Raw genomic sequence first — 24,640 nt, 5'->3', positions numbered from 1 at the left:
CCTAACATAGCTTTCCAAGTTGGTATCAATAATGCTCATATGGTTTATTCATGATTGTCAGTTCAGTATGTCTAGTTTTCCGAAGTCCTATCTTTAAGAACATACCTATGTAGGCAGTTTAGTTGACGCGCAGGATAGGCATACATTGCAATTTTTCTCTCAAACTTACCAGGTCTCCTTAAGTTTAACTCGCATGAATAATCGACTGTGAATGTCTCGTAATTTGGGAGGTTGCCTGGGAACGATGTTTTAAAACGTTATATCAATATCTACCTCTAGATTATCCACCTCCTCTGAGGCCTTTCGTCGAGCTGCCTCAGCCTTTCTTCGAAGCCCTTCTGCTTTTTTCTTCTCTCTCCGTACCTGGGGATCTTCCCAACCTGGGGGCTTCTTAGTCCTGCCACTTGTCGTAGGAGACGAAGCAGATGTATATAAATCAAGCAGCCTTGTTCGAAACCTCTCCACACGCTCTGTGTTGACAACAAATCTCTCGTTAGCCAATGCAACCAGCATCTGTAGATATTCTTCCGTCACAAGGCTTCGAATAACTGGCTCCGCATCCTCATCCTCCTTGTCTTCGTAATACCCAATTACCGATTCAAGGGATAAGCCAGATGAGCGGACTGCCACGATAGGACTGGGAGTATGGGAGTCTGCTGAGGATTGACTCGGGGTATCCAGTGTCGCCTCGAGACAGCGCAGACTTTGGAGGCCGCTTTCACGGAAGCCTGCACTTGAAGCGGCCGTTAAAACCGGCTGTGCATGGTGAAGTGTAGCAGTCATTACGTGAAGAATCTAGAGGCAGTGTCAGCTCTCAAGTCTGTTTGTTGTTACTTCCCACTTGGTGGGCAATGAAGATAGACGGAAACGCACCATGGGGTCGTAATGAAAACGAACCAGACAAATGCCGTCATTGCCTGCTGTGCTCGTTTTTGGAATGCCGTCTCCAGGCACAAGCCCGAACAGTTTATGGTAAGAAGCGTCTTGCCCAGCGGCGTAAAGGCTGACGGGGTCATGTGAGACGTACAGCCAGCGTCCCTCGCCCTTTCCGCCGGAGACAGCAAACTTCCGCGACTCGCTCTGCTCCTGCCTTGCAGTACGATCGTCTACAGGTTCTGCTTCTTCTTCTTCTTCATCTCTCTTTGCTGTACCATCATCGTCGTCGTCGCTTGGTTTGACAGACGTTAATTTCCTTCGCTTGCTTGTCTTGCTGCCTTCCACGAAGACGCTCGTCCGCCCTGCGCAACTGCTGGTCGTTACAAGACCATCGAGGTTATTGATATCTCTGATCAAGTCGCGAATACCTTCATCAACCGATCCTTTCGGCGACAAGTCGGTATATTCCGCATCTGGCACAGACAGATCGGACAGGATTTTACTCTTACGTGCGATGAAGCTTGGCGGAATCGCAGCAATAGGCTGCATAGCTGCAGCCATTCCTCGACCTGAGAGAGCTCTATCTATGTTGTGGGCTGCTGGGCTGATCGACCATCAATAGCATTCCTTGACTGACTCGCACGGTTACAGCGGAAGAAAAGACGAGGATTCGATCGATCGATCAATCAATCACACCGCTTTCACATACGAAATTCAGTTGCTTCAGTCTTGCATAAATCTGACTCGATTCCCAACACTTAGCGGCATTCCGATCGACAACAGGCTGTCAGCACCAAAAGAAAAGCGGGATCTTTTTGTTTTTTTCCCTGACATGGAGGGACAGACCAACCGAGTTGACGACGTACCAGCCATGTATTACCCGGGTATTTTATTTTTCTTCCCGGTGCACGGTAGCTAGCCCAAGCTCCAGAAGCGTCCGCGATTGAGAGCCTGTTCATCCACCCGCCTTGGGTTATTATTATTGCGGGTCGTTTAACTGTCCATGACGGTCAGCGTTTGTAGGTAACTAATTAATAAATTCACTACGACAGACAACCAACACGCCTCTGATTAGCTCGTCTTTTCTTTTTCACAAACTGGGGATTCCGACCTAGGACAAGGAAATTTATTCTTCCGCGTCAATACTTCGTACAACAAAGCAGGTGCCAAGTCCGAAGCTCTGTATTGCCATTGAGCCATGGCTCGCCGGTCAACCAGGCTCTCGCTGACTGAAGAGACTGCTGCTGATTCCGAAGCTAAGAGGAAGCGACTTTCTACGGGATCTACAGTTAAAAGTACTGCAAAGAAAAGCAAGTACTTTGAGGGCTCTGATTCGGAGGGGTTACAAAATTCGGGAGACTCTGGCTCCGCCTACGAAGGAGAGGAGGCCGCTGATGAAAGTGATAGTGCTTCGGAGCCGGATGACGCCGAATCCGAAGAAGAACCACAGCAGCCCAAACAAAAAAGACGTGGAAGAGCAATGGAATCTACTCAAGGCCACAAATTAAGTGGTGAACATAAAACGCCTCTCTCCAAGCCTGCCAAAGGGGAGGAGCTATGGAGAGAGGGAGTGAGGACAGGTCTGGGTCCTGGGAAAGAAGTCTTCATCAAGAAGCCCAGGGCAAGAGATTTGGGTGGAATAGATTATAAAGATGACATCATACATCCCAACACTATGCTGTTCCTCGAGGATCTGAAGCAGAATAACGAGCGACAATGGCTGAAAGGTACCTTTCGCTGGTCCTAGCTTGGAACCTTTCTGGATAGCGATTTCTAATAAATATCATATCAGCACACGATGCCGACTATCGAGCATCCAAAAAGAACTGGGACACTTTTGTTGAAGCCATGACAGAGAAGATTGTTGAGAAAGATGAAACAATTCCAGAGTTACCAGCTAAGGATGTGGTGAGTAAACGCTCCGCTTTTTTTAGGCCGAGTCAATCAAGAGGATAAAGAGACGATATTAATATTTTCCAGGTGTTCCGAATCCATAGGGATATTAGGTTTAGCAATGATCCTACCCCATACAAGGTCAGAGTCTATCCGCATGAATTCTTGAAGTTGAGCTGACGAGATTGAAGCCACATTTCTCCGCTGCTTGGTACTATCCAGACTCCATGGTGAGGCTTTAGACGAGCTAATGCAGAAGCAGGAGCCGTACCGGGCGCAAAGGCCCATATGCAGCCTATTATTTGCACCTTCAACCCGGCCATTGCTTCATAGGTATGTTCTACCCTTGCTACGCACCACTCGGTCGCGAGCAGACCCTCCGCAAATATGGTTTATGAAATTGTACGCACGCCTCGTACAGGCCTAACATCCCGATGGCGTCGCTTTGGTCAACTTGAGCTTATAGTTGTTGATCGTCTTTACAGGTTCGGGGTTATGGATGCCAGAGAGCAGTAAACTTGCACTGCTTCGAGATGCAATCGACCGGGATTCTGCTCGACTCAAATCTGTACTAAGGAACGAAGGTTTGCGGAGAGAATTCTTCAAAGGTATTCCTGATGAGGAACGCAAAGCTGTCAAAGCATTTGTCAGCCAGAATCAAGAGAGCGCTCTGAAAACAAAGCCAAAGGTAAGCCACGGTTTCATAGATTATCCATACCCCCAGGTTCCCTACCATCACTCCTCCAGGCGACTAGTATGGTGTCATTTGTATAAAGCTTCCGGTAGACATTGCGCTCGGGCTTTCAAGTCTGGTTAGCGTTTCTGTATGTAACAGACATCGCGGTTCGTTGGATGGGCGCCAGGCGCGTTGAGGTTGCGATGACCGCCTGGAAGGAGGGAGCCCTCCGCCGTGTCATTTACACTGCGAGAAGGTATTATCACTTGAACTCACCCTGCTCCCACCTCCTTCTGTTGAAGAGAGGGCCCTTGTGCTCGGCTTCCTGTGGGCGGCGGGCTGTGCTGTGGGCGATGGGGCTCACTCACGTGTGGTGGATGATTTCCAGGAGACTCGTGGGGCACAAAACCGAGTCATCCAGGCTACATTCCCACGTTCACGTCGAGTCGCCGTCATTTGGGAGACGGACACGAGGGAAGGCCGATATGGGCCAGTCAGTGTCTGCTGGTTGAAAGGGGCGGGTAGACGGACGGGACGGCGAGCATACGTGCCTACTCCCGGCCGGTTCTCAACCCTCAAAAGGCCTGGTACCCTAGGCTTCTGTTCCCACATCGAGCCAAAACTGTCTCCCAATGGACTCACGGCCGCTTGTGACTCCTGTGCCTCACCGCCATCGCCGTGGACAAAAAAAATTGCCAGTGCGGTGCTGCATGCTTGGTCGGACCTGGCCGCCCTGGTGCAGCGTAGTGTGGTTTGGTTCCATGGTTTACGATCATTTCCCGTCTCTTTCGTCCCTGGCCGGTAAAAAAAGCCACGAAACATTCAACAAAATGCTAACATTACAAAAAAAATCAGGGCTACAACCAGGACCATCCCAACATTGACCTCCTTAGGCTCCGAAGCTTCACTGTCGGCAAGCCCCTCCCAGACGAGTTGTTTCTCAGCCCCGATGCACAAGAACAGATTGGGAGTCTGGTGGAAATCTTGGTCCCTTTCGTGAGTCCCCTCCATCGTTGCCAACCCCGCTCTTCAAAGTTCAGACGCATGCAGTAGTAGCACACTGTCGCACCCGTATGGAGTTCCCTCACCCTTGTTTCCTTGCCTTTATTGGTATATGACTCTATGTTATGGGCCGCCATCTACACTTCATTCGCTCTGGTCCGCCCGCCTACGGTCCGTCTTTAGCGGCCTTTTCTCAGTGCTCACCCTCTTCGCAAGAAGAGCTTGTGGGCGCGAAGAGAGAGGAGATACCAGGTTCTCTAAATATTGGGCATTAGCGAGCGGCACCCGGGGATTGATGAGTCGACTTGCATGCTTCCCCCTCATATCTTCTTGCATTCTGTCAGTTGACGGGGCTGGTCGGTCTGATCAATCGATTGGCCTTTCGCGGCTCCCTAGCCTCCCTACCCCCCGAGGACGGTCCTTGCTCCGTATCTGCATGGTCAATTAATAGTTACCTTTGGGCATCATCGCAGCACAATCATCCCCTCCTTTTTATCTTGTCAACGATTACCCTGAATCTAGACTCACGTGTTTCTCTTGTAGGTCACTTACTTGAATAGTGTCGTGATGCCTGATGACCCACCCAACGAGATTGATGAGGGGAGCGATGTGGCCAGCGAAGATTAATTCAAGATTAATTAAATATTAGTTTAGTGATTGATAGTCATATTCATTGTAAGATGTTGGCATTGGATTGATATTGAGAAGACATGTGGTTTTCTGAAAGATGATGTGTTGATTGGACGTGGAATGTCTATGCTGAGAAATACGAAGGCAGTCATTAAATCGGAAGGCAAAGTTAAAGTATATTCGGACATATATGCGTGTCTATGGGTATATTTATGATATGCCTCATGAAGATCTACATCGATTATCTATTAATTGGAGGCTGCTTTACTTCGGCCATGACAGTATTCCATACATTTGTGGATGTCCCTAATGCTAAGACTCAGTATTAAGTTAAAGCAAGGAAGTCCAGGTCACTGTACTAGTGCCATCAGAGTCTCGTAACTCACCATTGCAAATGATAATTGGATCATGCTTGAAGGTCTTGAGGACCTTTGTGATATATCACATTTGCGCACAAACCCAAGCCACTCGTCGACCATTCCACCCTAGTTGGCTATTGGTTAGGCTGCGAACATCAACGGTTTGATCAAAATATGAAAAGGAAAAAGAAAACAGGCAATCGTTAGTGCTGTCGATTGTTTTAATCTGCATAGAGAGTTGATCATTGGGCATTGAGATCTAGAAACATAACAGGCCGAAGTCTATTTCCTAGGTGTATGCAGTGCAGTAACGCATTGATGGGGTGAAAGTCGAATCCCCGCATTTCAGTAGAAGGTTATTATCAACAAGTTTATTTGGACATGACTTCTATAGCCGGGCAATAGTTACATGATTCAGTCTGTGCGATTGCACTAGGTATAGAGTGGTGGTGATCTAAAAGTATGACGTAAGGCTTGCAGGGGTCAGCCAAGTTCTATGCTGGAAATAAACTGCGAGATACTCCCGTCGTCACTCGGCACCTAAGTACGGGATATTGACGATAGTCAGAGCACGATGCCAACAATTCTATGAACAGTTCAAGATATGATACAAAATACGATACAAGACACGACACGGACGGAGTATCCGCGCGCTTGGCTGGATTCCTTTGTTCCCGCGGCGGCAGGCTCGGTCGAGGCATCGCTCAAGGCACGTCGAAAGCATGAATGCCTGATGGGGGGTGGAGCAAACCCGCCAGAGCAGGTAGCAATTGGCTCTGGGGCCGACCATGTGACCAAACCTGCCTGCGGGTTTCCGAGGCGGGGCGCCGAAGTGGGCCGTGATTGGAGTCCCAGGAATCAGCGTGGCTTCGGTCCGCCCACCTTAGCAGGTGTGCTAGTCTTGCAGTGGTACCGTACTGCATCGTACGCCGTAATTACCATGCGCGATACTGTACAGGTTTGCCCAGCCGTCCTCGTACATGCACACGGCTGTTTGCATGTTGGGCCTGCATATAGCGGCCCGCCCAACAGGTGCGATTAGTACCAGAGCGATAGGCTCGTTCATTGATTATGATTTACGATAATCCATTAATTATGATAATATTAAAATGCGCTTAGCCTAGTCTGCGGCCCGCCCCGGTGCGATTTGAAGAATCTCAGCCCGAGACTATACTAGTTAGTTTTCTTAGTATCGCGTAGCCATTAATTGTTAACATTAATTGTTGCAGGGTACGACGTACCAAGGTATTGTAGGTAGTCAGCTGCAAGTCAAGAATAATGCCCAATAGCCGCCGTGCTGATATCGGATCCGCAGCGAGACGTGCTTTAAACCTAGTATGAAGAATGAAACATACATCCCTGTGAAAGAGCATTGAATAATATCCATCCATCCAGTCTTCTGAGTCATGGCACCAATTGCGTCGGATCAGCTCCAGGATGGCTGGAGAAAACACGGCATTTGGCCAACACGTGCTTCTAAATTTCACATCACATTAATATTTATTAAGAACAGAACCATGGAACGACGACCCAAACCCAGTGCAGCGGTGCTGCCGGACAAAGTCACCGTCGTGCTGGTCTGGACGTCAACCATGGTTCACGGTGCCCTACGAGTCCACGACGGGCCCTTTCCTCGAGCCGTGCCTTCCTTCCTTCGTTCCTTCCTTTGATACCGCCGCCCAGCCCGCCTTTTTCTTTTTCCTCTTTTTTTCTTCCCTGTTCTTTTTCAGCTGGCTCGGTGGCCTTTTCGCCACTTCGCCACAGCCCTAGCCAATCATTCGTCGATCCGACCAACAGCTCAAGTTGCAACCACCATGGACCAAACAAAAAAATTTTAAAAAAAATTAAAAATATCCCTGCTAGCCAATCAGAGTGCGCTAAGCCACGATTGCCGTGCGTCTCCTTCATTTTTAATTTCTAATTTCTCCATTTCTCATCGCTTCTGCGCGTCATTAATATTCCTGGTGGAGTCCTCCCTGGCGATCCACCCACCAGCCTTCTCCGATCACAGCATATGCAAGGACGGCCCGTGTAGCCGCTGCACGCAGCATTAATCCAACTGTATCCGCTATAATAATGTTTGCCTATACTGTTTGCAGTGGAATGCCTCATTGCACTCCATAAACCATACATACTACATACATATATACATATGTATATTATATATGTATGTCTGTATGTAAGTTTGTAAATACATAATATCCTATATTCTATGCAGAGGCAGGAAGAAAATTCGTATAATCACCACTCCATGTTGCTGCAAAGACTTGACCGTAAAACCACACAGTCGGGACATTATCGGCACTTGACGGATCCACTCGATGCAAGGCAATCGGAATGCTCATGTGGAATTCACACCCGTAACGTCCTCTCTACATACTACATAATCTTATGCATACACTTCTCGTCAGACATGTAATAATCTTCAAGACTCACTCACATGCATGCACGCATCAGCCGGGCTGCATCGCTTACCTGCGGATGCCGTGCGTTATGAAACAAATTAATAATATTGTAATAAGAAGAAGAAGAAGCAGTTGCCGTTGCTATCTGATACCCATCGGCCTCTAAGTGATTCGTTTGTTTGGAACGCTAGATGTCTGGTGACCGTGGTGCTGCAAAGATGCCACCTGACCAACAAGGCATCATCCCGTAAGCAGTATTCTCGCCGAAGAACAGCCGCCAAGTCAGTTCCCTATTAGCACCACTCCAGCCTGAAGAATGGCTATTCATATTCTTGCCCAGCACAGCAAGACAAAACTACACCCAAACTAATAACTGCGCTCCGTACGTCCGTAGCCCACAGCCACGATGATGTACGCGGCACTCGTCATGTCTATCAGTCAGTAACCAGCAGGTAGGAGTAGAAAGCGATCGAGAAATACATACGATGCCTAGACCGGGCACCGAAACCAGATCGAGCAGACCCAATTCCTCAATTGGGCTCGATGCATATTGATCATAAAATATAGAAAGAAAATGAAACTTGACCGCCTGTTCGCTGGCTTGGGGCTGTTTTGTTGGGTTCGATACGGCGGGATACCATACGCTAGTCTCGGGTACTTGTATCAACCAACGGCTAGCGCTAAATTACCTGATCCATGGATATGGCACTGGGTCCTGGATGCCGGCCATGGCTCCCTCCGCGATGCACTAGAGCGGACTGGCGAGCGGTTTTTGGCCTGGGCGCATGGGCAAACACCCAGGTGAGACGTGACAGAGGCAGTGAAGCACACGTCGAGCACAAATGCGCAATGTCGACGAAGCCGTTCGCCTGTTCGCAAGAGTCGGGATCAAGATGGAAATGCACACAGACCAACAGATCCATCGACTATGCTCCCGTTCCGTCCGCTCGCCGTCTTCCGATCGTGGATGTGTATGCGAATCTCAGCATTCGACCGCATAACAGCGGAGTACGGAGTAATGAAGTAATGCAACCTGCACAGCACTAGGCGTGCCTATTGGTCTCTAGTCGCATGTCTGTGCTGCCGCGCTTGCCCCAAACCACAGTTAAGGACTGAGTGTCTGACTGACTCTGTCATGGGCCCCATTCCGCTGCATGACTACTGACCGCGCGCGGCAAGTGCTGGCCCAGTGCCTGCAACTGCCCTCACCGCTTTGGTGCCGCAGCTAACGCGCATCGTCGTTACCTCCTAATACTCCTCCGTAATTATTCTTTTACCTTCCTCTCTCTCTCTCTCTCGTTCTCTGTGTATGCAGCGACTCCTCCTCCTCCTCCTTCTCCTTCTCTCCTAGTCCTGCCCCCCCCCTCCCCCCAAATCTTTTCTTTTCGCTCTTGGTAAGCTGGCTAAATCTGCACTAGCACAAAAAACTGTCATCCTCAAGGCTCAAGCTAACGTCATAGTCTGTCTGCCGAGGAATCCGTCCCTTGCGATCCACGGCCTGTCCCTGCAATCATCGTTCTTCACGCCCTTGCCTCCCCTTCACGCCGTCTTTCTTGCCTCCTCTGTCCCCCCCCCCCCCCCCAAAAGAGACTCCCAAGCCTCCTTTCACCCAATCCACCGCGCCGTGGACCACCAACCAACGACCGTCGAAAACGGGCGGCCCGACTGCCCATTACGTCTCCAGTTCGTTCCCGTCGACCACGCGAATGCTAGTCTTGTGCATCAGCCGAACACGCTGGTACCGCCTCTGATTCGCTCTGCCCTACTGCTGACCGGACATCCATCTCCAAAGCCTCTCTGGGCCCTTGTCGGCCCTGTCGGATTGTGTCCTCGCAGCTGCAGCTGCCAACAACCCACCCTGGTCGACATTCCCATCCTGACTGGCTCTGCGAGACTCATATCACCTTCCTCTAATTCCCTTCCTTTCATTTCTCCCCTCTTTCTTTTCTTCCCCTCCCCTCTCTCTCTTTTCTTCTCTCCACTCCCTGTCACGGCTGCGTCACGCCTCTGTTTCTTACCCTGAGCTCAATGTCAAATCCCAGCAGCCAGGGCAATCATCCACATCAATCGTGGGCCGGTGACAACAGCGCCAATCCTCCACATCAGCAATCGTGGCACCCCGAAGATTCTGTAAGTGGTCTCGGCTTTCATCGCGTGTATATATATATACATGCACTGGCCCCCCCCTTCTCCGAAACCTCTTGGACCTGTCTCCTCTCTTCTGCCTTCAATTACACTCCCTACCCCCATTGGGGCTTGCTGCTTTGTTTTTCGCTTCTACTTTGTACAGTAACGCCTTAACACACTCTCTTGCTCCTGTCTAATTACTTGGTACTAACAACCACGTCCCTCGCAGCGTCCTTCTTCTGCGCGTCCGCAGTCGACTTACAATTATCCTGCCGGCTACACTCAATCGCATCCTGCTTCATCCTATCCACAGCCATCCTATCCTCCGTCATCTTACCCCCCTCAATCGGGCTATCCTCAGGCACCACCACCAGGCATGGCTGCGGTTCATTCTTCCGTCCAAGGCTCTCAAGACCCTTACAACCGCTTGCCACCTCCGCCTGGCGCCTTCCAGCGGCCTCCCCCGGACATGTATCAACAACAGGCTCAGGTAGTCTATCAGGCTGCTGCGCCGAGGCAGCGTACGGCAATTGCCTGCCGATATTGCCGTCGCCGGAAGGTGAGAGATCCTTGGACCCTATGATCACAGGTCAAAGGAACTGTGGACTAACAGGGTGAAATGACAGATCCGATGCTCTGGCTTTGAAAGCTCGCCCGATGGACGCTGCACCAATTGTGTTCGTTTCAACCAGGAATGCATGTTTACTCCCGTCTCCTCGCAAGCGCAGGCCTTCGTTCCAGCTCACGCCGCATACCCTCATTTACGCAACCAGGGTCAGACCCGGGGGCGCGGTTATCCTGGGGATGGAGTGATGTTGTATGGTGCCCATGGTCAACCTCTTCCACCGCAGCAACAACCAATGTCAGATACGACACTGCCTCCACCACAAGGCCCTTACTACCAGACTTCTTATGGCCGTCCTCATATTGATGATCGTATTCCACCACCATCACTTCCACACATGCCTCACGATCAAGTATGTTGAACATTCTCTTTTTGGATTCATATAAGTTCAGACTAACATGGCCTCATCAGCGCCAACAGGGTGGCAGACGTGGTTCAGGTGCAGGCTTTGACTACCCTGAGCCCGTTAACCTTGCGCCTGTCTCTACCGGAGGATCTGCCCCTGTATATCCTTCAGCTTCCTACTACCACGCCCCGGGTCATGACAGGCGCCCTTCTCCGCAATCCTACGCATATGACCGTGCTTCTCCACATGGATCTGCTTACCCTCCTATGCCAGCCCACGGAACACCACCTCCAGTTACCCCAGGTGCGTCCCGAGGCGGCCTGAATGTACGCGATATCTTGAACAACCCCACCGAATCTAATGGAGGCCGATCAAGCACCGACAGCGATATGCTGAATCAACTCAACCGCAAGGTTTAAATGCCTCTTTTCTTTCCAAAGGCTCGATCAAAGACGAACCTTTGAGACGTGGGGTGGTTGATTGGTTGATGCGTTGTTGGGGGAATGCTGGTGACTCAATTTGAAATTATTCCGCAAAGACGTTGGCTTTTCTTGGAACTTGACGAGGTTACATTCCTGTGCTGGCCGCAAGATATCACCCGTTTCGTATGAAGATAGCGGCAACTTTACGACTACATTTCAATTATTATGTTTATTTGTACGCCGATGCTTTCGCGCGCTCGTTCGACAATCGCCGAGCAAGTCATCCACCTGGCTGTGTGCGGCAATATTGGAATGCACCCTTGGCATTCCCCACTGAGAACTCATGTCCTGCAAGCTAGTTAGGGTATAAGTGACTGGATCATTTATATTCTAGGATAGCTTCAAGAGCGAGCGCAGCCAGTAGACCATAAGAGAACGATACGACAGGCTCGATCGTTCTTCCTGCCAGGTGCAGGAAACACCCACCGCATATTTGTACGAAGCCACGGAGATGACGAGCCAAAATTTACGAGCGGCACAATTGCAATCAGTTGCTTTCAGCAAAGCTGAAGTGCGCGTCAAGCGTATTCGCAATACACGATGCGCTTTTTATGACGTCTTTTTTTCGATGCGATCGACTGGACTGGTCGGAGTCGTTGAATATTAATATCCATTTCTTATATCAACTTGTTTGAAAGACCGCAAATACACACTGATAAACTATCTGGGGCGACCCATTAATTTACATCTCCGACGACTTTCCATGTTTTGCGCTATGTTTCTATATGGGAGGTACTTCAACAATTTCGCGCTCTTTCATTTGTGTTTAGCCAAATTGAATTCACGTGTCTTTGGGCATGGTGAAACAATGTGGTTATTATTGTCGAGTCCGTTTTCTTCCGCTTGTCCGTTGGTTTGTCTTTTTTCGTTTTTCGTGTTCCGCTTTATCCTGTTTTGTTCTTTTTTTACGGGTGGCTATCTGAACTGTTACTTTTGTCGAAATATTGCATTAGTCGTACGGTGGTACTTTTGTCGTTCTTTCAGCGCACGGGCGGTTCTTGTGAGTTTAGCCTCGATTTGATGGTCGTCTGGCACTTCCAAGGGCCAAGGATGCACGGACTGGGTATGGCATGGGTGGTTTCTTCAAAAGTTGCGGAATTAGCTGCATTGGCCGGTTTACTGCTGTTTCACAGGCTCTGAGATTGGTGGACATGATTCAAATCGGACATTTAGCCCCGGTTTGGACGGTGTTGCATTGTCAGTCCTGGTTTTCCTTTCCTTTTTTTCCTTTTCGTGCCCCTTTTCTGTTTTACTGTTCCCGAAAAATCGTCGTGCGTTACCTTGTTTTATTTCTGTTTCTGTTTACTATACTGGGTGGCTATCTGACTATTCTGTTTTTTTTTTTGCGCTTACAAGCTGTCTTTAGAGTCTGTACTTGTCGGGTGGATATCTGAGTCCTGCGACAACAAGGACTGTGTATGCAATCTGGGAGGCTGTCTGATCAATTTATTGTTACTATTAGCACTACAACAATTACTACGACGTAGCATTAGTATTACTAAGCTTATTTTAATGGGCATTGCTTGCAGGCTGCATGTAATAATAATGACAATAGCGATAATAACGGCAATATTAATATAATGCAGGTTGAGGCATTTAACCATGCAAGCAGGGCTGATGGATCACATCCGAGGGAAGTTCAATGCGACATGGTGCGATAGGCGAGTGACACAACTCAACTGACCGAAGGTACTAAAAAAGACGGCCGAAAAAGGGCCGGGCGAAAAGCGCAGGGTCAGAGAGGTGGAAGGCCAAGCCGAGTATTGATATTACATATGACATTTTTAGTCTGAGGCTTGATTCACGTTCACATATTAAAGGTTTTCCAGGGGTCTGGGTATACAACTGCTACACTATACAAGAGTGTTCACAGTACAATACTTGGTAAATACTAAAGTCTCCCAGCAAGCGGGCCGAACCGCATGATCCCTTCCGCCTGGATCACCACTGCAGGGGGCCGTTTTAAGTACATAGTAGTTACGTAGTAGTGTCCGTAAATTAAATACATGTACAGCAGGTAGTACTTACTACTAAGTGCACCGGTAAAGTTCGGACTAGCCAGCAGCGCCGTCTTAACGCTGGAGCTAATGCAGCCGTGCATTCCTGCGCTGCTGTTCGCATTGCGTCGGACTGCTTGGTATGATACTGGCGGAAGTTTGTATTGCCATTTGCGTCCTTAGTGTCGGCCTGGTTTACGAGTCAGTGACTTGACGTTGGGTTACATCTTGGTTAATTGTTGACGAGGAGCGGTGGTCTGAGTGAGCATTGACTATAATTTATAATAATAATATAATGATATTACAATAGTAGGAATATGATATTAACCATTGCATTGTGTAAGCGTTGAGCCGGATAATAGTGATCTCGGACTGTGAACATTGACGTCGTCTTTCCGCTATTCCCCGACTGAACAAAACATGCCCAAGCAAGGGCTATCTCGAGATGTATTCAGAGGACTCCTGAATCTAGATGTGAACAATCGCTAGAGCTAACACTGCCATTCAAAGCTGGCATGTTCCCGCTCCACTTCAAAAAACCTGGATACAGGTTTTAAGTCAATCCTAACGGGAAGTTTGAGTCCCAACTCAAACCTTTAACATGTAAGCACTCGAGATCGACTTCGGCCTACCAACCCAATGAATGAGCTACAAAGGCAAGATTCTACCGAATTTGCACGTATAGCCGTAGCCCTCCTGCCTCCATTGCGTCTCTTCCCATGGAATTACTTCAACACGGGCATATATTAGTTTCACGAGTATCTTACTAATCTACAAGAGAACCATGACTCCGAGGCTATGATGAAAAGTCCTCGTGAAAGTGTCAAATGACGTTGAATTGTCACACCAAGGCTGGAGGTTAAATTGGTATCTTCCTAGTATTGAAGTGTTTGCTTGCTACGATGGATTGAATCGGGTATGGTAATAACCGTAGCTGCTGTACTATAACATATTTCACAAGCAACCCCAATTCCTATAAAAAACTGGCATTTTAAGCCTTAGATAAGTCTAAAAATAATACATATTATAAAATTACTTTTAATATTGTATATTGTTAGTTTCGCTAAATAATAATTAATGATTATTATAATAGCAAAGAGCTATTAAAAACATATATAATTACAGCGTGGTTTTTAAATTGATTATGATTTTTGCTTTTATTTTATTAATATTAAAACATGTTCTTATTTATAATAAATAATAGCTATAATATCAATTTCAGACTATACTTTCTAAAAAATGTGGCTTAATATCCAAGGCCCCAAAATGCAAGTTTTGTATGAGAATTGGGGTGTTTGTGAAATACGTTATGAATATAGGGCTGATGATTGCTGTTGTGTCCACTCGACTATCGAAAGAGTGGAGCTGCTAACAGTTTAGCTGAATAGCATGATACACTTAGATTGATACTGTTTAGTATATAAGAGCCAATAATAAATGCTAATTTCAGCCCATCGTATTAACACACATAACTGGTTGAAAGATTGCATTATCAATCGAATGACAAGTAGAAAAAGCCAGCACCAGGCAACGCAGACTGTCAAAGACCAGATCTCTAAATCAGAAAAGAGTGAAAATATAATAAACGAATGACTTTGTCAATAGGCAGCACCTGCCTTGGGTACAAAAGCTACTAAAAAGCGAGCGGTAACTCCAATCTAACGAAGGCGAACAATGAGACATGAGATAGAAAGGAATAGGGAGTATGTAAATGAAAGATTACTGGATGATCCGAATATGAGCAACAGAGGCCGCAACCCCACGCAATGCAATAGATCAAGCTTGATACGAGTGAGGAAAAAAGTAAAGAAAAGAACTAGATGCAAAATCCGAGAAATTCAGGTGTTCTGAATTGAATCACGGCACATTATCCAGGACTTTGACCATTTTCTTGGACCGCGCTGGATCTTCCACCGTATATCCTCGACGTTTCATGAACATCTCCAACGTATCAACCACTTTGTGGAAGGAAGATGCAGCACCACGCTCCTGTCTGAAACGGACAACACTGAGATTGGCATGGCGTCCATGTTCCAGAACGGTATAGAATTCAACAGAAAATTCTACTGGCCGAAGATGAAGAACTAATATCTTCTGTCAGTACAATGAAAAACAAACAACGATTGTGCACTTACAGTTAGTTTCAGCTACACGGCCGTAGATAATGTTCTCTGTCTTGTCGAGGTGAACATCATCCATACCATACTGTTTCCATTCGCGAAGGGTTTTATTTATCTCTTTCCGGCTTCTCGCCTTTGGTATGTTGAATGCTATCGCTCGTGTAGCAGGCTTCACGTGAAAGAAGCGTGCGAACCAATTCTGGTTGACTCCTGAGGATCGACGGCTTTGACGGTTGGTATGTGGGATAGGCACATGACTGACAGCCGAATCTCTAGAAGCGGCGTTGTGCAAAGCATTGTCATCCCCAGAAGCTGCCGAAACTATAATACGTCAGCAAATAATTGTCGCCATGAAGTAAAAATGGGGAGTGGGCATGCTTACCTTTCAAGCCTTCATTGTCTGTTTTCTCAGTCTTCTTCTTGCCAAAGATTTTTAAGAAACTAGCACGGGACCTCTCCCTGGACACTCTTCTGCCTGAACTTGATTCTTCCACAGATGTACGAGATACTTCTGTGTTATTTGAGGCTGTAGCGGGTGCTGACTTGACGGCAGGCAGGGAGGCATCTTTTGGGCCGGCGTTAGAAGTCTCCTTCTCTTCAGAGACCCGAGACTTCTGTTTACTAAACCATGACCATTTCTTCTCTCCACTAGGTATTTTAACTTCACTGCGTCGCGGTGGGGCAGGGTTCTCAGCAATAGTTTCCAATACCATCGGATAGCGCGAGTTGTACCGTAAACTAGCGGCAACTGAATCGCTCGTTGTACGCTGTTCAACTGGTAAAATTGAACTGCGAACTTGTGCAATGGAGTCAGCTGAACTATGTCGCGAGCTGCTCAAGGAGTGGCCAGTAGGATCTTTTCGCTTGCGGATTGCCAACGGTTTAATCTCGTCGATAGATCGGAGAGACGACTCAGGAACCATTCGAATGGTTGATTTTCTATCCACCTTAGAGGATAGGAGAGGATATGGCTCAGGTATGGCGCGCTGATCCATACGCTGCAAGTCATAGCCGCTTGACGTTTCCAAAGGAGTAAATATTTCTTCCGAGATCGAAGGCAAGTAGCCAGTCTCCACGGCTGGTTTTACAACAGGTTCTGACACTGAACGCCTATATGCATCGTACAAATCCGTGTACGATAGATCCTGCTTATCTTCGTTGCGAGCCACATCTTGCTCAATAAGTCTATCCAGATGAGCTATAACTTCACTCAAGTAATCCGGAAGACCTGCAGCTTCAGCTTTACTGGAATGTTCGAGCAGCTTGCGACGGGTTTCGGTCAGTTCTTTAACTGTGTATGAAGTAGGCAACTCAGCGAGCTTCTCAGTAACTTCGCTTTTTACCGTCTCTTTAGCCCGCTCTGCGTCCTCATGGATTGACATAGATGTCGCGGTTGTAGCAGTACTAACAGCTGTATGCCCAGTAGACACGGAAGATCTATTAAACGCTTCCTCGCAGATCTGACTCAACTCGTTGGATACCTTGCGAGCTTCCTCTTTCCAAAAGTTATCTCGAATCCTTGTTGTCTCTAGTCCGGAGTCTGTGGTAGCAACAGCAGAGGTGCGCACCACAGTAGGTTGTGTTGGAAGCGCAGGACTGCTAAATCTACATGTAGATAGTCCGGTGGGAACTGAGAATTTGTAACTTTCAGTGCTGGTGAGTGTACCAGCAATAGAGTTTTGCGAATTTGATTGTTCAATTCTAGATTTAACTGATGACCCGCCGCCGGAGCGGCTCCTGATGTGACGGAAAGAGACGTTTCTTTTATAGCCTGCTATCACTCGGTGTGCCGGTGCAGGACTATATCCAAGTCGAGACGTAGCTAGAGAACTCTTGGAGCGGAACGATCGTTGTGACTTCTTTGTCCTAGTCCATTGTATTATCTCTACTGAAGGACTGGAGGGGATATCTGCCTTAGGGGGTGACGAAGGCGGAGCGATGGACTTGGATGGCGAGTGAGGTTGCTGCTCTTCTAGCTTTGCTGAAGAATTTTGATCTCGATGAACTGTTACACACGTGTATTGGATACTTGGATTCGACACCGGGGTTTTAGAAGCCCTGAAAGGGTCGTAGCTACCAGAAGATTTCGGTTCCTTGCCGGTACTACTGTGTCGACTCACTTCAGTAAGGATGGAGAATTGTGATCGGCGGCGCGTATGCCCTTGTAGCCTGCCATTCTTAGAATGCTTTGCTATTGCTCGTACAGCCGCAGCCGGTTTTGAAATATGATGATAATCGCTGGCTGAATACTCAAGAGGCTGTCCATGATAATTCTCTAGTTGTTCATTCCGAAACTTAATCAATGCATTGTAGAACATCTTCTCGTGATTTGGTCTGTGATTTTAGTTAGTAAAAATCATTGATTTTCATCTAGATATTTGCCCTTACTCATGAGAAAGAAGCCGCTCTATCAATGTCTCAAAATTGGCACTGTGCCAAAGAGTTTGAAGACTTCGCAACAATTCAGTGTCTATATCTGTACGTGAAGCAACCGGAGGTCCACAGTCTTTGGCGGAAAGGGGTGGTGGCGGTCCCAGTTGATGCTGGGACATCGCTTGATGTAGAGTTTCATACTTCTTGAGGAGAGGATGGTTCCATATGTTCTGTATATTAATCCGATCCTCCGGTCGCTTTTGAAGAATCCGCTGAATCAAGTCGGCTGCCTCTACAGAGAGCCATGGAGGAATGTGGTAGTCACCCTTTTTCACTAAGCGCAGTGTATTAGACAAATCTCCCCCGTCGAATGGAAGAAAACCGGTTAGTAGTGCAAATAAAATAATGCCACAGCTCCAAATATCTGCCTTGTCACCACGATACCTCCTTCCATAAATTATTTCCGGAGCAGCATAATGTGGACTTCCGCACGAGGTGTTGAGCCAATGCCCTGCAGGTTGCAAAGCAGCCATGCCGAAATCAGCCAGCTTGATATTATGTTTGGAGTCTAACAATATATTCTCCGGTTTCAAATCACGGTGACAAATATTGAAACGATGGCAGTATGCAAGTCCTGAGATTATTTGTCGGAACAGTCGAACAGCTTCTTCTTCGGGAAGAGGGCCGTGAGTAGATACATAGTCGAACAATTCACCTCCTTCAACGTATTCAAGAACCAAGTACCTGTAGCATACCAGTCAGATCAAGTCAATGGTTTTTTCTTGTTTCAACTTACAGTTCACCACGATTTTCCCAAATATCGTAAAGATTGATAACATTCGGATGCTCGATCAGTTTCATAATTACAACTTCTCGTTCAATTCCAAATGGCATTGGCCGGGTGGCCTGATTGGCACCTAGAAGCCCAGCATTTCGGTCCATTGCTGCTATACTTTCACTCTGTACCATTGCCGCGGATTTTTTAGACACGATTTTGATTGCAGCGGCCTGGCCAGTCATGGCATGTTTAGCCAACCTGACACGGCCAGTGGCGCCTTTTCCCAGGGTTCTACCGAGCTGCCATGGCCCAACATGGGTCTTGCGCTTCCCTTTCCCAGAAGCTGTTGATGTCGTTGATATTGCTGAGTTTCTATTCGAAGCTCCCGTTGATTCGGTGGCGACAGAGAGTCGCGCCGTGTCGGTCACGACAGCGGGGGAATTTGGTGCGATACGTGAGGATGCAGCGTCAGTGGACTTCAATTGCTCGCTATTAACTGCCACTCTATCGACATGAGGCATCGCACTTGTTGGGCCATGGTTCGCTCTAGCGGCAGCGTCTGTCAAGGGCTTTCGACCTTGCGGTGAACGCACTCGTCCCTCTTTGTCCATCTTATACCCTTCGCCTCTATATGACGGTGAATCAAAATAGCACTCAAGGTCCAGGCATCTAACTTCATTCCAAGACGATGAACGACAATGAGTGTTTTGTATCGACGTTGTAGAAGACGTCCTAGAAAGACATGTGGTGAAGCACTTTAGTGCCTCGAATGCCTTCCAGCTCCAATATACAAGGTCTTGAAATAAGTAACAATCAGGTTTTGCTAGAGCCAGAGTTGTGGGATTTGTCTAGATTGCCTATGTTCTGAATTCGATTGCGTAAAGCTGTATCTGATTGGCGTCTGATTTCTGGGTTATTGGTCGCTAGGGGTTGCGACGAGTAATGACTTATATTTTGCGTTAATATAAGTGGCCAGGTCCAATGTTGACTTAGAGGAACAGCAAAGGGACTGTAACGAATGTGTCGATGTAGCAAAACGAGTGACAAAACGAGGCTGGTGTCTAAGAAGACATTTTCACGCGATGGGATGGAGATTGCAGGCGAGGAGGACGAAGGGACAGAACGCTGGCCATTGTCGTCTTTCGAACGGGAGGTGCCACGACGGAGCCTGCCTTGTTGCGAGTGTGCGCGCATGCCAGAGCCCAGTAGTCTCTGCGGAATGAATCGAGGTGAGTACATGCAGACGCTCAGGTTTGTTTACCCCGCGATCATTCCATTTCTTGAAGGAATGCGTGAACTGCCACCATTCCTATTCGAGCACCTTCATCTGAACCAGGCCACAAACGCAATTTCACCGATGAGCTGTTATTTTTATAAGCAATCAATGGTCCATCAGCCTACAGTTCTACAAATTGTAGTCTTCGGATTCCAAGGCGCTGCGGTCGCGGTGGAGTGCAGTGGTGGTACGAGAACTGGTAAGAATAGAACCACCGCACGCAATAGCTCTCATTCCAGTTTCATTTTCTTCCAGATTATACCACGTCGATCATCCAGATCGGAACACACGGGTCCAATGCGGTCCTAGCGTAAAGCTTATCGCAAATTGATTCACATTCCACTGCACGCATATGATGGCATAGCCTAGATGAGAACGAGACCGCGCTGCTTGGATACACCCGGCCTGGATGAGATGGAAAGAACAGATTAGGATGCTGATATTGAAATTGGACGTTTACCAGTTACTCGCAACACCAGGTATCTTGAGGAAGAGAAATATACAATGGAAAGCTAGTGGGTTAGGATATGTCTTTATGTGTGGAGCGAGTTGCGTATAGGGCATTCCTATCCCTTTCTTCGACCTCTCTACCATACAACCCGAAGCAGCAATCTCACGCATGCAATGTCTGAGACATAATTTCATGGTATCGACTCATCGTCATTCACAGCAAGAGATGCCTCTTGCTGTGAAGGTTCCCATATCAAATGAGCGATTTCAGATGTAGTTGACTTTAACAATCTCGCGGCCCAATCCGGTATAGCCGAGGCTGGGTCTCCAACCTCAGGCTCCAGGCTCGAGCTACATAATACATATGCAACTAATTTATAGCTGTGAGATGGGCCAATCATGGATCACCTTGATCAATCTTGTCAATCCCCCCAATCTGTTTTCACTGAACCCAACATTACCAATGTTCTTCTGTGATGGTTGCTTCCTCCACCTTAATTCCGTCGACAAACCACCGACCCTCTCCATTTCCATTGGGCCCAAGGACAATATCATTCCCTGACATTTGGCGCTTTCGCATTTTGCCCGTCTCGTAGTCAAAGGTCCAGTCTTCCAGTCCATAGCACCTCTTCCACTTCATCCCGTCAGTGGAATCTTGATACTCATACCAGAATTGCACGGCGATGCGGTTCTCCGTGAAGGCGAATAGCTCTTTGCGCAGTCGATAGGACTTTTCTTTTTGCCATTTCTTGGTTAGAAAGTCCCTGACCGCATCGGTACCCTTGATGAAAGTGTCCCGATTGCGCCAGACTGTGTCAGGGGTATATGCCACCGAGACTCGTGCAGGATCTCTGAAGGAACATTTGATCAGCTGGGACCTTATTTCTCCAAGAAAGTGATTCTCACTGGGTATTCCACAAGTCCTGTGCGGCTTTTACCTTTTTCCGCGCAGATTCCTCTGTAAATGGGGGCTTTATATCTGCCATGATGAAGACTGCGCGGATTTAGTGGTCAACTTGAGCTGTCTTCACGGCGGGGGACATCGGAATTTAAAGTGCACTCTCTGAATTGAAGCTACTAATTCATTGATATTCAAAACGTTGACGTAATAATCGTTACTAATCATTGCTAATACTTCATATACTTTACCCGTCATGCGGATACGGGATTGTTATTGGCTGATGACTAGTTAGGAAAGTCTACGGGGCCAATGGGATTGCAAATCACCAGTACAACACGCTTCCTATAATAATTAAGTATAATTGCTATCAGGTAGTCGGTAACCTAGCGGCCACTCCAATACAACATACAAAATACATTTTTTAGACCTTAATAATTCCACAATTTTCTTAGAAAATGATCTATGAAAATGATCTGAGACTTAAAATATATATCATTTATTATATATTTAAAGGTATAGAAAAGTATAAGTAATGATTATTAACATTACATGGATAGTTTAAAAATACATAAATGTATGATCATGTATGCCTTAGGATTCAGGCACCTAGGCTATGTGATTTGACATTTATGTCATGTTCTATTTAAAGCAGGTTTAGGAATTAATCGCCATTGAGCGATTAACGTTGGTCTTTTTTACCTTGTTGGTTAACTAGGGTTGTTCCCCAGAGCCCTAGCTTACAATAAAATTATAATATCATTTTTTTGAATCTTTATCATATTAAATTAGATTTTATTAAATCCTAAAAGATTCTTATTTCTGATATATTATTATATATACCTCCTTTATAGACTCTATTTCCTAAGAAAATTGTTGAATTATTAAGGCATAAAAAATGCCATTGTGTATGTTGTATTGAAGTTGCCGCTCGGTTGCAGTGGCCACTCAATTAATTAATTAGGTTAGTAATCAAGTATAAATGAATCTCTCAGCACGCCGATGTATTGGGACCCGAGCCTTTATAATGGTGGGAGCGCTGAAGGACAGTCCCGGATGTTTGACAGCCATGTTTCCCAACGGAATCATACTAGGAAACGATAAAAATGGTTTCCACAATTGGAGATGCAAATTGGGAGGCTACATTAAGAAAATTGTATTTCTATGTATGTACACATAGACGGAAAGCTATATTATTATCACATACACGATGCATACTCTATTGGTCAGACAGAATAGTGGCTAGCTCTCATTGGCTCCTGACAAGCAGAAAATTCTGCACAGGTAATAGGGCGGCTTACCCAGCTTTAGACCCTTCAGGCAATTTACGTGAAGACAAGCCTTGTGCATTTCACTATGATGTCCTCTCCGATGAAGGCACAACGGTGCAACAGAACAGATATTAGCGAGCAGATGCCAGCTGGAGCAATCCTTGAACCGCTCTATACAATAAGAATTGGAGTAAAACGGGTCTGTGGACCCAAGATGATGCAACGATCACGCTGATTGATAAGAAGACCGTATGAATAATGATCGTCGTCTAGAACGAGCAAATGATTAATACTCACTGTTGCCAGCATTTGCCGCCTCCGAATCCGGCAGGACGATACATCACGTGGCGACGCGTCTCCAACGTGCATCCTGGACGTGCTTCTAGTTAGCCCGACAATGAATTAGTTCGTGGGAGAGGGGCGATCGAAGCCAGGAGAGAAGAATAGAACAACACAACACAACAACCGGCCCCTCACCACCACGCTGCCACACACGACTCGCCTGGCTAGGGCGGTTTGCGTGCTGGGTGGGTATTCTTGAGCCTTCACAGCTCATATCATTGATCATTGTTCGACAACTTCACGGATTTGTCAGGCCGTGCCGATTAGTCAATTCGACGGTCTGGCTCCGAGTCGGGACCAGCATCCGACTGCGTGAGTGGAGCGCGCTGCGTTCATAGTGGGGGGCGCGCAACAGACACTGGAGCTGTGGAAATGCTGAACTTACCAACAATCGTGTATGCCATCCACCGCTTATCGGACCACCTTGCTCTCCAATTGCCGGCCCGTGTGCGACCTTATGGCGTTACTGTCGTCTGGGTACCTGGCAGCCGGCCCGCCATAATCATATATAACGCCGCCCCTCCATCCGATCCGCTTCCCTCGATACCCTTCTCTGCCTACATCTCGAATATATACACACATATATATCCAGTTATCACAATTCCCATCCCAGCGATTCACCATGTCTGCCCTCAAGCCCGGTGACCAGTTCCCCAGCGACGTCGTCTTCTCGTAAGTTCTTCCGCCGTCCCTCTCCTCTTATCATGCCCGCCCCGCTTCAAATGTTCTCTTCCATCTACACAAAACTAACCCACCCCATTCTAGCTACATCCCATGGTCTGAGGAGCAGGAGGACATCAAGGCCTGCGGTATCCCCATCAACTACAATGCCTCTAAGGAATGGGCCGACAAGAAGGTCGTCGTCTTTGCGCTTCCTGGTACGTCCGGAAATGCTCCCCGTGTCCAGAAGATATATTTCTAACATCTACGGTCGTCAAGGCGCCTTCACCCCCGTCTGCTCTGCCGCCCACGTTCCCGGCTACATTGAGAACCTACCCAAGCTCAGGGCAAAGGGTGTTGATGTGGTTGCTGTCCTAGCCTACAACGATGCCTACGTCATGAGCGCTTGGGGCAAGGCCAACAACGTCCAGGGCGATGATATTGTAAGCCTTTCCTGGTTGCAAGGCAAGTCGCAAGTAGCAACTAATTGTATTTCTCTCTACAGCTGTTCTTGTCCGACCCCGAGGCCAAGTTCTCCAAGAGCATTGGCTGGGCTGATGAAGAGGGCCGCACTGGTCGCTATGCCATTGTTATTGACCACGGAAAGGTCATCTACTCCCAGCGTGAGCGTGGCAAGAACATCCTCGAGGTGAGTAATATTCTCAGCAGTGGTGCGAAGCCAGAGCTGACCTTCATTGCAATACAGGTTTCCAAGGCCGAGGCTATCCTCGAGGCCATCTAAGTCGTTCCATTAATTTTGACCCAACTGTCATGGGACGACAGACAGATGCTCGTGATCGCTTTATTATGACTTTCTCAATGACCAGATATTAGACTTAGATGTTAGATCTCTTGAAGACAATAGAATACCCATATCGTGTCTTTCTTTACCCATTTATACCATAAGCGACGCATCAACCAACTCTTTCAACACATGTAAATTTCAAAATCGTAATCATTGTCAAAATATGCGGAAACGGCGCAAATGTATAATTGTTAAGGCTGTCGGGTGTCTTTTGGCTGCGGCTCCCCGACGCCAAGCCAGTGGGGATTA

At 47.4% G+C, this 24,640-nt stretch overlaps 8 protein-coding genes across 8 annotated transcripts; 4 read left to right on the top strand and 4 right to left on the bottom strand.

The window, feature by feature from the left end:
• Positions 1-249: 249 nt before the first annotated feature.
• Positions 250-1,425, bottom strand: BGW36DRAFT_299895 (methyltransferase TYW3-domain-containing protein; the record flags this gene model as incomplete). The annotated part of the gene is made up of 2 exons (XM_046211576.1): positions 250-795; positions 874-1,425. 2 exons carry the CDS (start codon positions 1,423-1,425, stop codon positions 250-252), a joined length of 1,098 nt encoding a protein of 365 aa, XP_046070209.1.
• A 649-nt stretch (positions 1,426-2,074) lies between these two features.
• On the top strand, positions 2,075-5,074 carry BGW36DRAFT_299974 (uncharacterized protein; the record flags this gene model as incomplete). Its single annotated transcript, XM_046211582.1, has 8 exons — positions 2,075-2,603; positions 2,669-2,784; positions 2,857-2,910; positions 2,961-2,980; positions 3,032-3,102; positions 3,255-3,457; positions 4,301-4,441; positions 4,991-5,074. The coding sequence occupies 8 exons, from the start codon at positions 2,075-2,077 to the stop codon at positions 5,072-5,074; spliced, it is 1,218 nt and encodes a 405-aa protein (XP_046070208.1).
• Positions 5,075-5,377: 303 nt separating this feature from the next.
• On the bottom strand, positions 5,378-5,996 carry BGW36DRAFT_382044 (uncharacterized protein). The gene has a single exon (XM_046216482.1). It carries the CDS (start codon positions 5,687-5,689, stop codon positions 5,519-5,521), a length of 171 nt encoding a protein of 56 aa, XP_046070207.1. The 5' UTR covers positions 5,690-5,996; the 3' UTR covers positions 5,378-5,518.
• Positions 5,997-10,344: 4,348 nt separating this feature from the next.
• BGW36DRAFT_360777 (putative C6 transcription factor) lies at positions 10,345-11,358 on the top strand (the record flags this gene model as incomplete). The annotated part of the gene is made up of 3 exons (XM_046214211.1): positions 10,345-10,527; positions 10,595-10,945; positions 11,005-11,358. 3 exons carry the CDS (start codon positions 10,345-10,347, stop codon positions 11,356-11,358), a joined length of 888 nt encoding a protein of 295 aa, XP_046070206.1.
• Positions 11,359-15,275: 3,917 nt separating this feature from the next.
• BGW36DRAFT_299239 (putative serine/threonine protein kinase) lies at positions 15,276-19,300 on the bottom strand (the record flags this gene model as incomplete). The annotated part of the gene is made up of 5 exons (XM_046211513.1): positions 15,276-15,502; positions 15,554-15,859; positions 15,921-17,872; positions 17,927-18,655; positions 18,708-19,300. The coding sequence occupies 5 exons, from the start codon at positions 19,298-19,300 to the stop codon at positions 15,276-15,278; spliced, it is 3,807 nt and encodes a 1,268-aa protein (XP_046070205.1).
• Positions 19,301-19,375: 75 nt separating this feature from the next.
• BGW36DRAFT_196480 (uncharacterized protein) lies at positions 19,376-20,347 on the top strand. The gene has a single exon (XM_046209841.1). It carries the CDS (start codon positions 19,708-19,710, stop codon positions 20,272-20,274), a length of 567 nt encoding a protein of 188 aa, XP_046070204.1. The 5' UTR covers positions 19,376-19,707; the 3' UTR covers positions 20,275-20,347.
• Positions 20,348-20,872: 525 nt separating this feature from the next.
• BGW36DRAFT_428952 (uncharacterized protein) lies at positions 20,873-21,401 on the bottom strand (the record flags this gene model as incomplete). The annotated part of the gene is made up of 2 exons (XM_046220624.1): positions 20,873-21,266; positions 21,322-21,401. The coding sequence occupies 2 exons, from the start codon at positions 21,399-21,401 to the stop codon at positions 20,873-20,875; spliced, it is 474 nt and encodes a 157-aa protein (XP_046070203.1).
• A 1,949-nt stretch (positions 21,402-23,350) lies between these two features.
• Positions 23,351-24,414, top strand: BGW36DRAFT_196425 (allergen Asp F3). Its single transcript, XM_046209839.1, has 5 exons — positions 23,351-23,598; positions 23,692-23,804; positions 23,866-24,029; positions 24,092-24,235; positions 24,293-24,414. Exons 1-5 carry the CDS (start codon positions 23,549-23,551, stop codon positions 24,326-24,328), a joined length of 507 nt encoding a protein of 168 aa, XP_046070202.1. The 5' UTR covers positions 23,351-23,548; the 3' UTR covers positions 24,329-24,414.
• Positions 24,415-24,640: the final 226 nt, after the last annotated feature.

This window comes from Talaromyces proteolyticus (assembly GCF_021365285.1).
Source record: "Talaromyces proteolyticus strain PMI_201 chromosome Unknown BGW36scaffold_8, whole genome shotgun sequence".
NCBI lineage: Eukaryota > Fungi > Ascomycota > Eurotiomycetes > Eurotiales > Trichocomaceae > Talaromyces > Talaromyces proteolyticus.
Note: the sequence above shows the minus strand (reverse complement) of the source record. Positions and strands in the feature narration are given on the sequence as shown.

What these genes read in the sequence shown, in the direction of transcription:
- BGW36DRAFT_196480 (XM_046209841.1), top strand. Translation starts at nt 19,708, where the DNA reads ATGTGTCGATGTAGCAAAACGAGTGACAAAACGAGGCTGGTGTCTAAG.
- BGW36DRAFT_382044 (XM_046216482.1), bottom strand. Translation starts at nt 5,689, where the DNA reads ATGCCCAATGATCAACTCTCTATGCAGATTAAAACAATCGACAGCACT.
- BGW36DRAFT_196425 (XM_046209839.1), top strand. Translation starts at nt 23,549, where the DNA reads ATGTCTGCCCTCAAGCCCGGTGACCAGTTCCCCAGCGACGTCGTCTTC. An exon ending in CCCAGCGACGTCGTCTTCTC is followed by an intron (nt 23,599 to 23,691) that starts GTAAGTTCTTCC and finishes ACCCCATTCTAG; the next exon opens with CTACATCCCATGGTCTGAGG. An exon ending in ACGTCCAGGGCGATGATATT is followed by an intron (nt 24,030 to 24,091) that starts GTAAGCCTTTCC and finishes TTCTCTCTACAG; the next exon opens with CTGTTCTTGTCCGACCCCGA.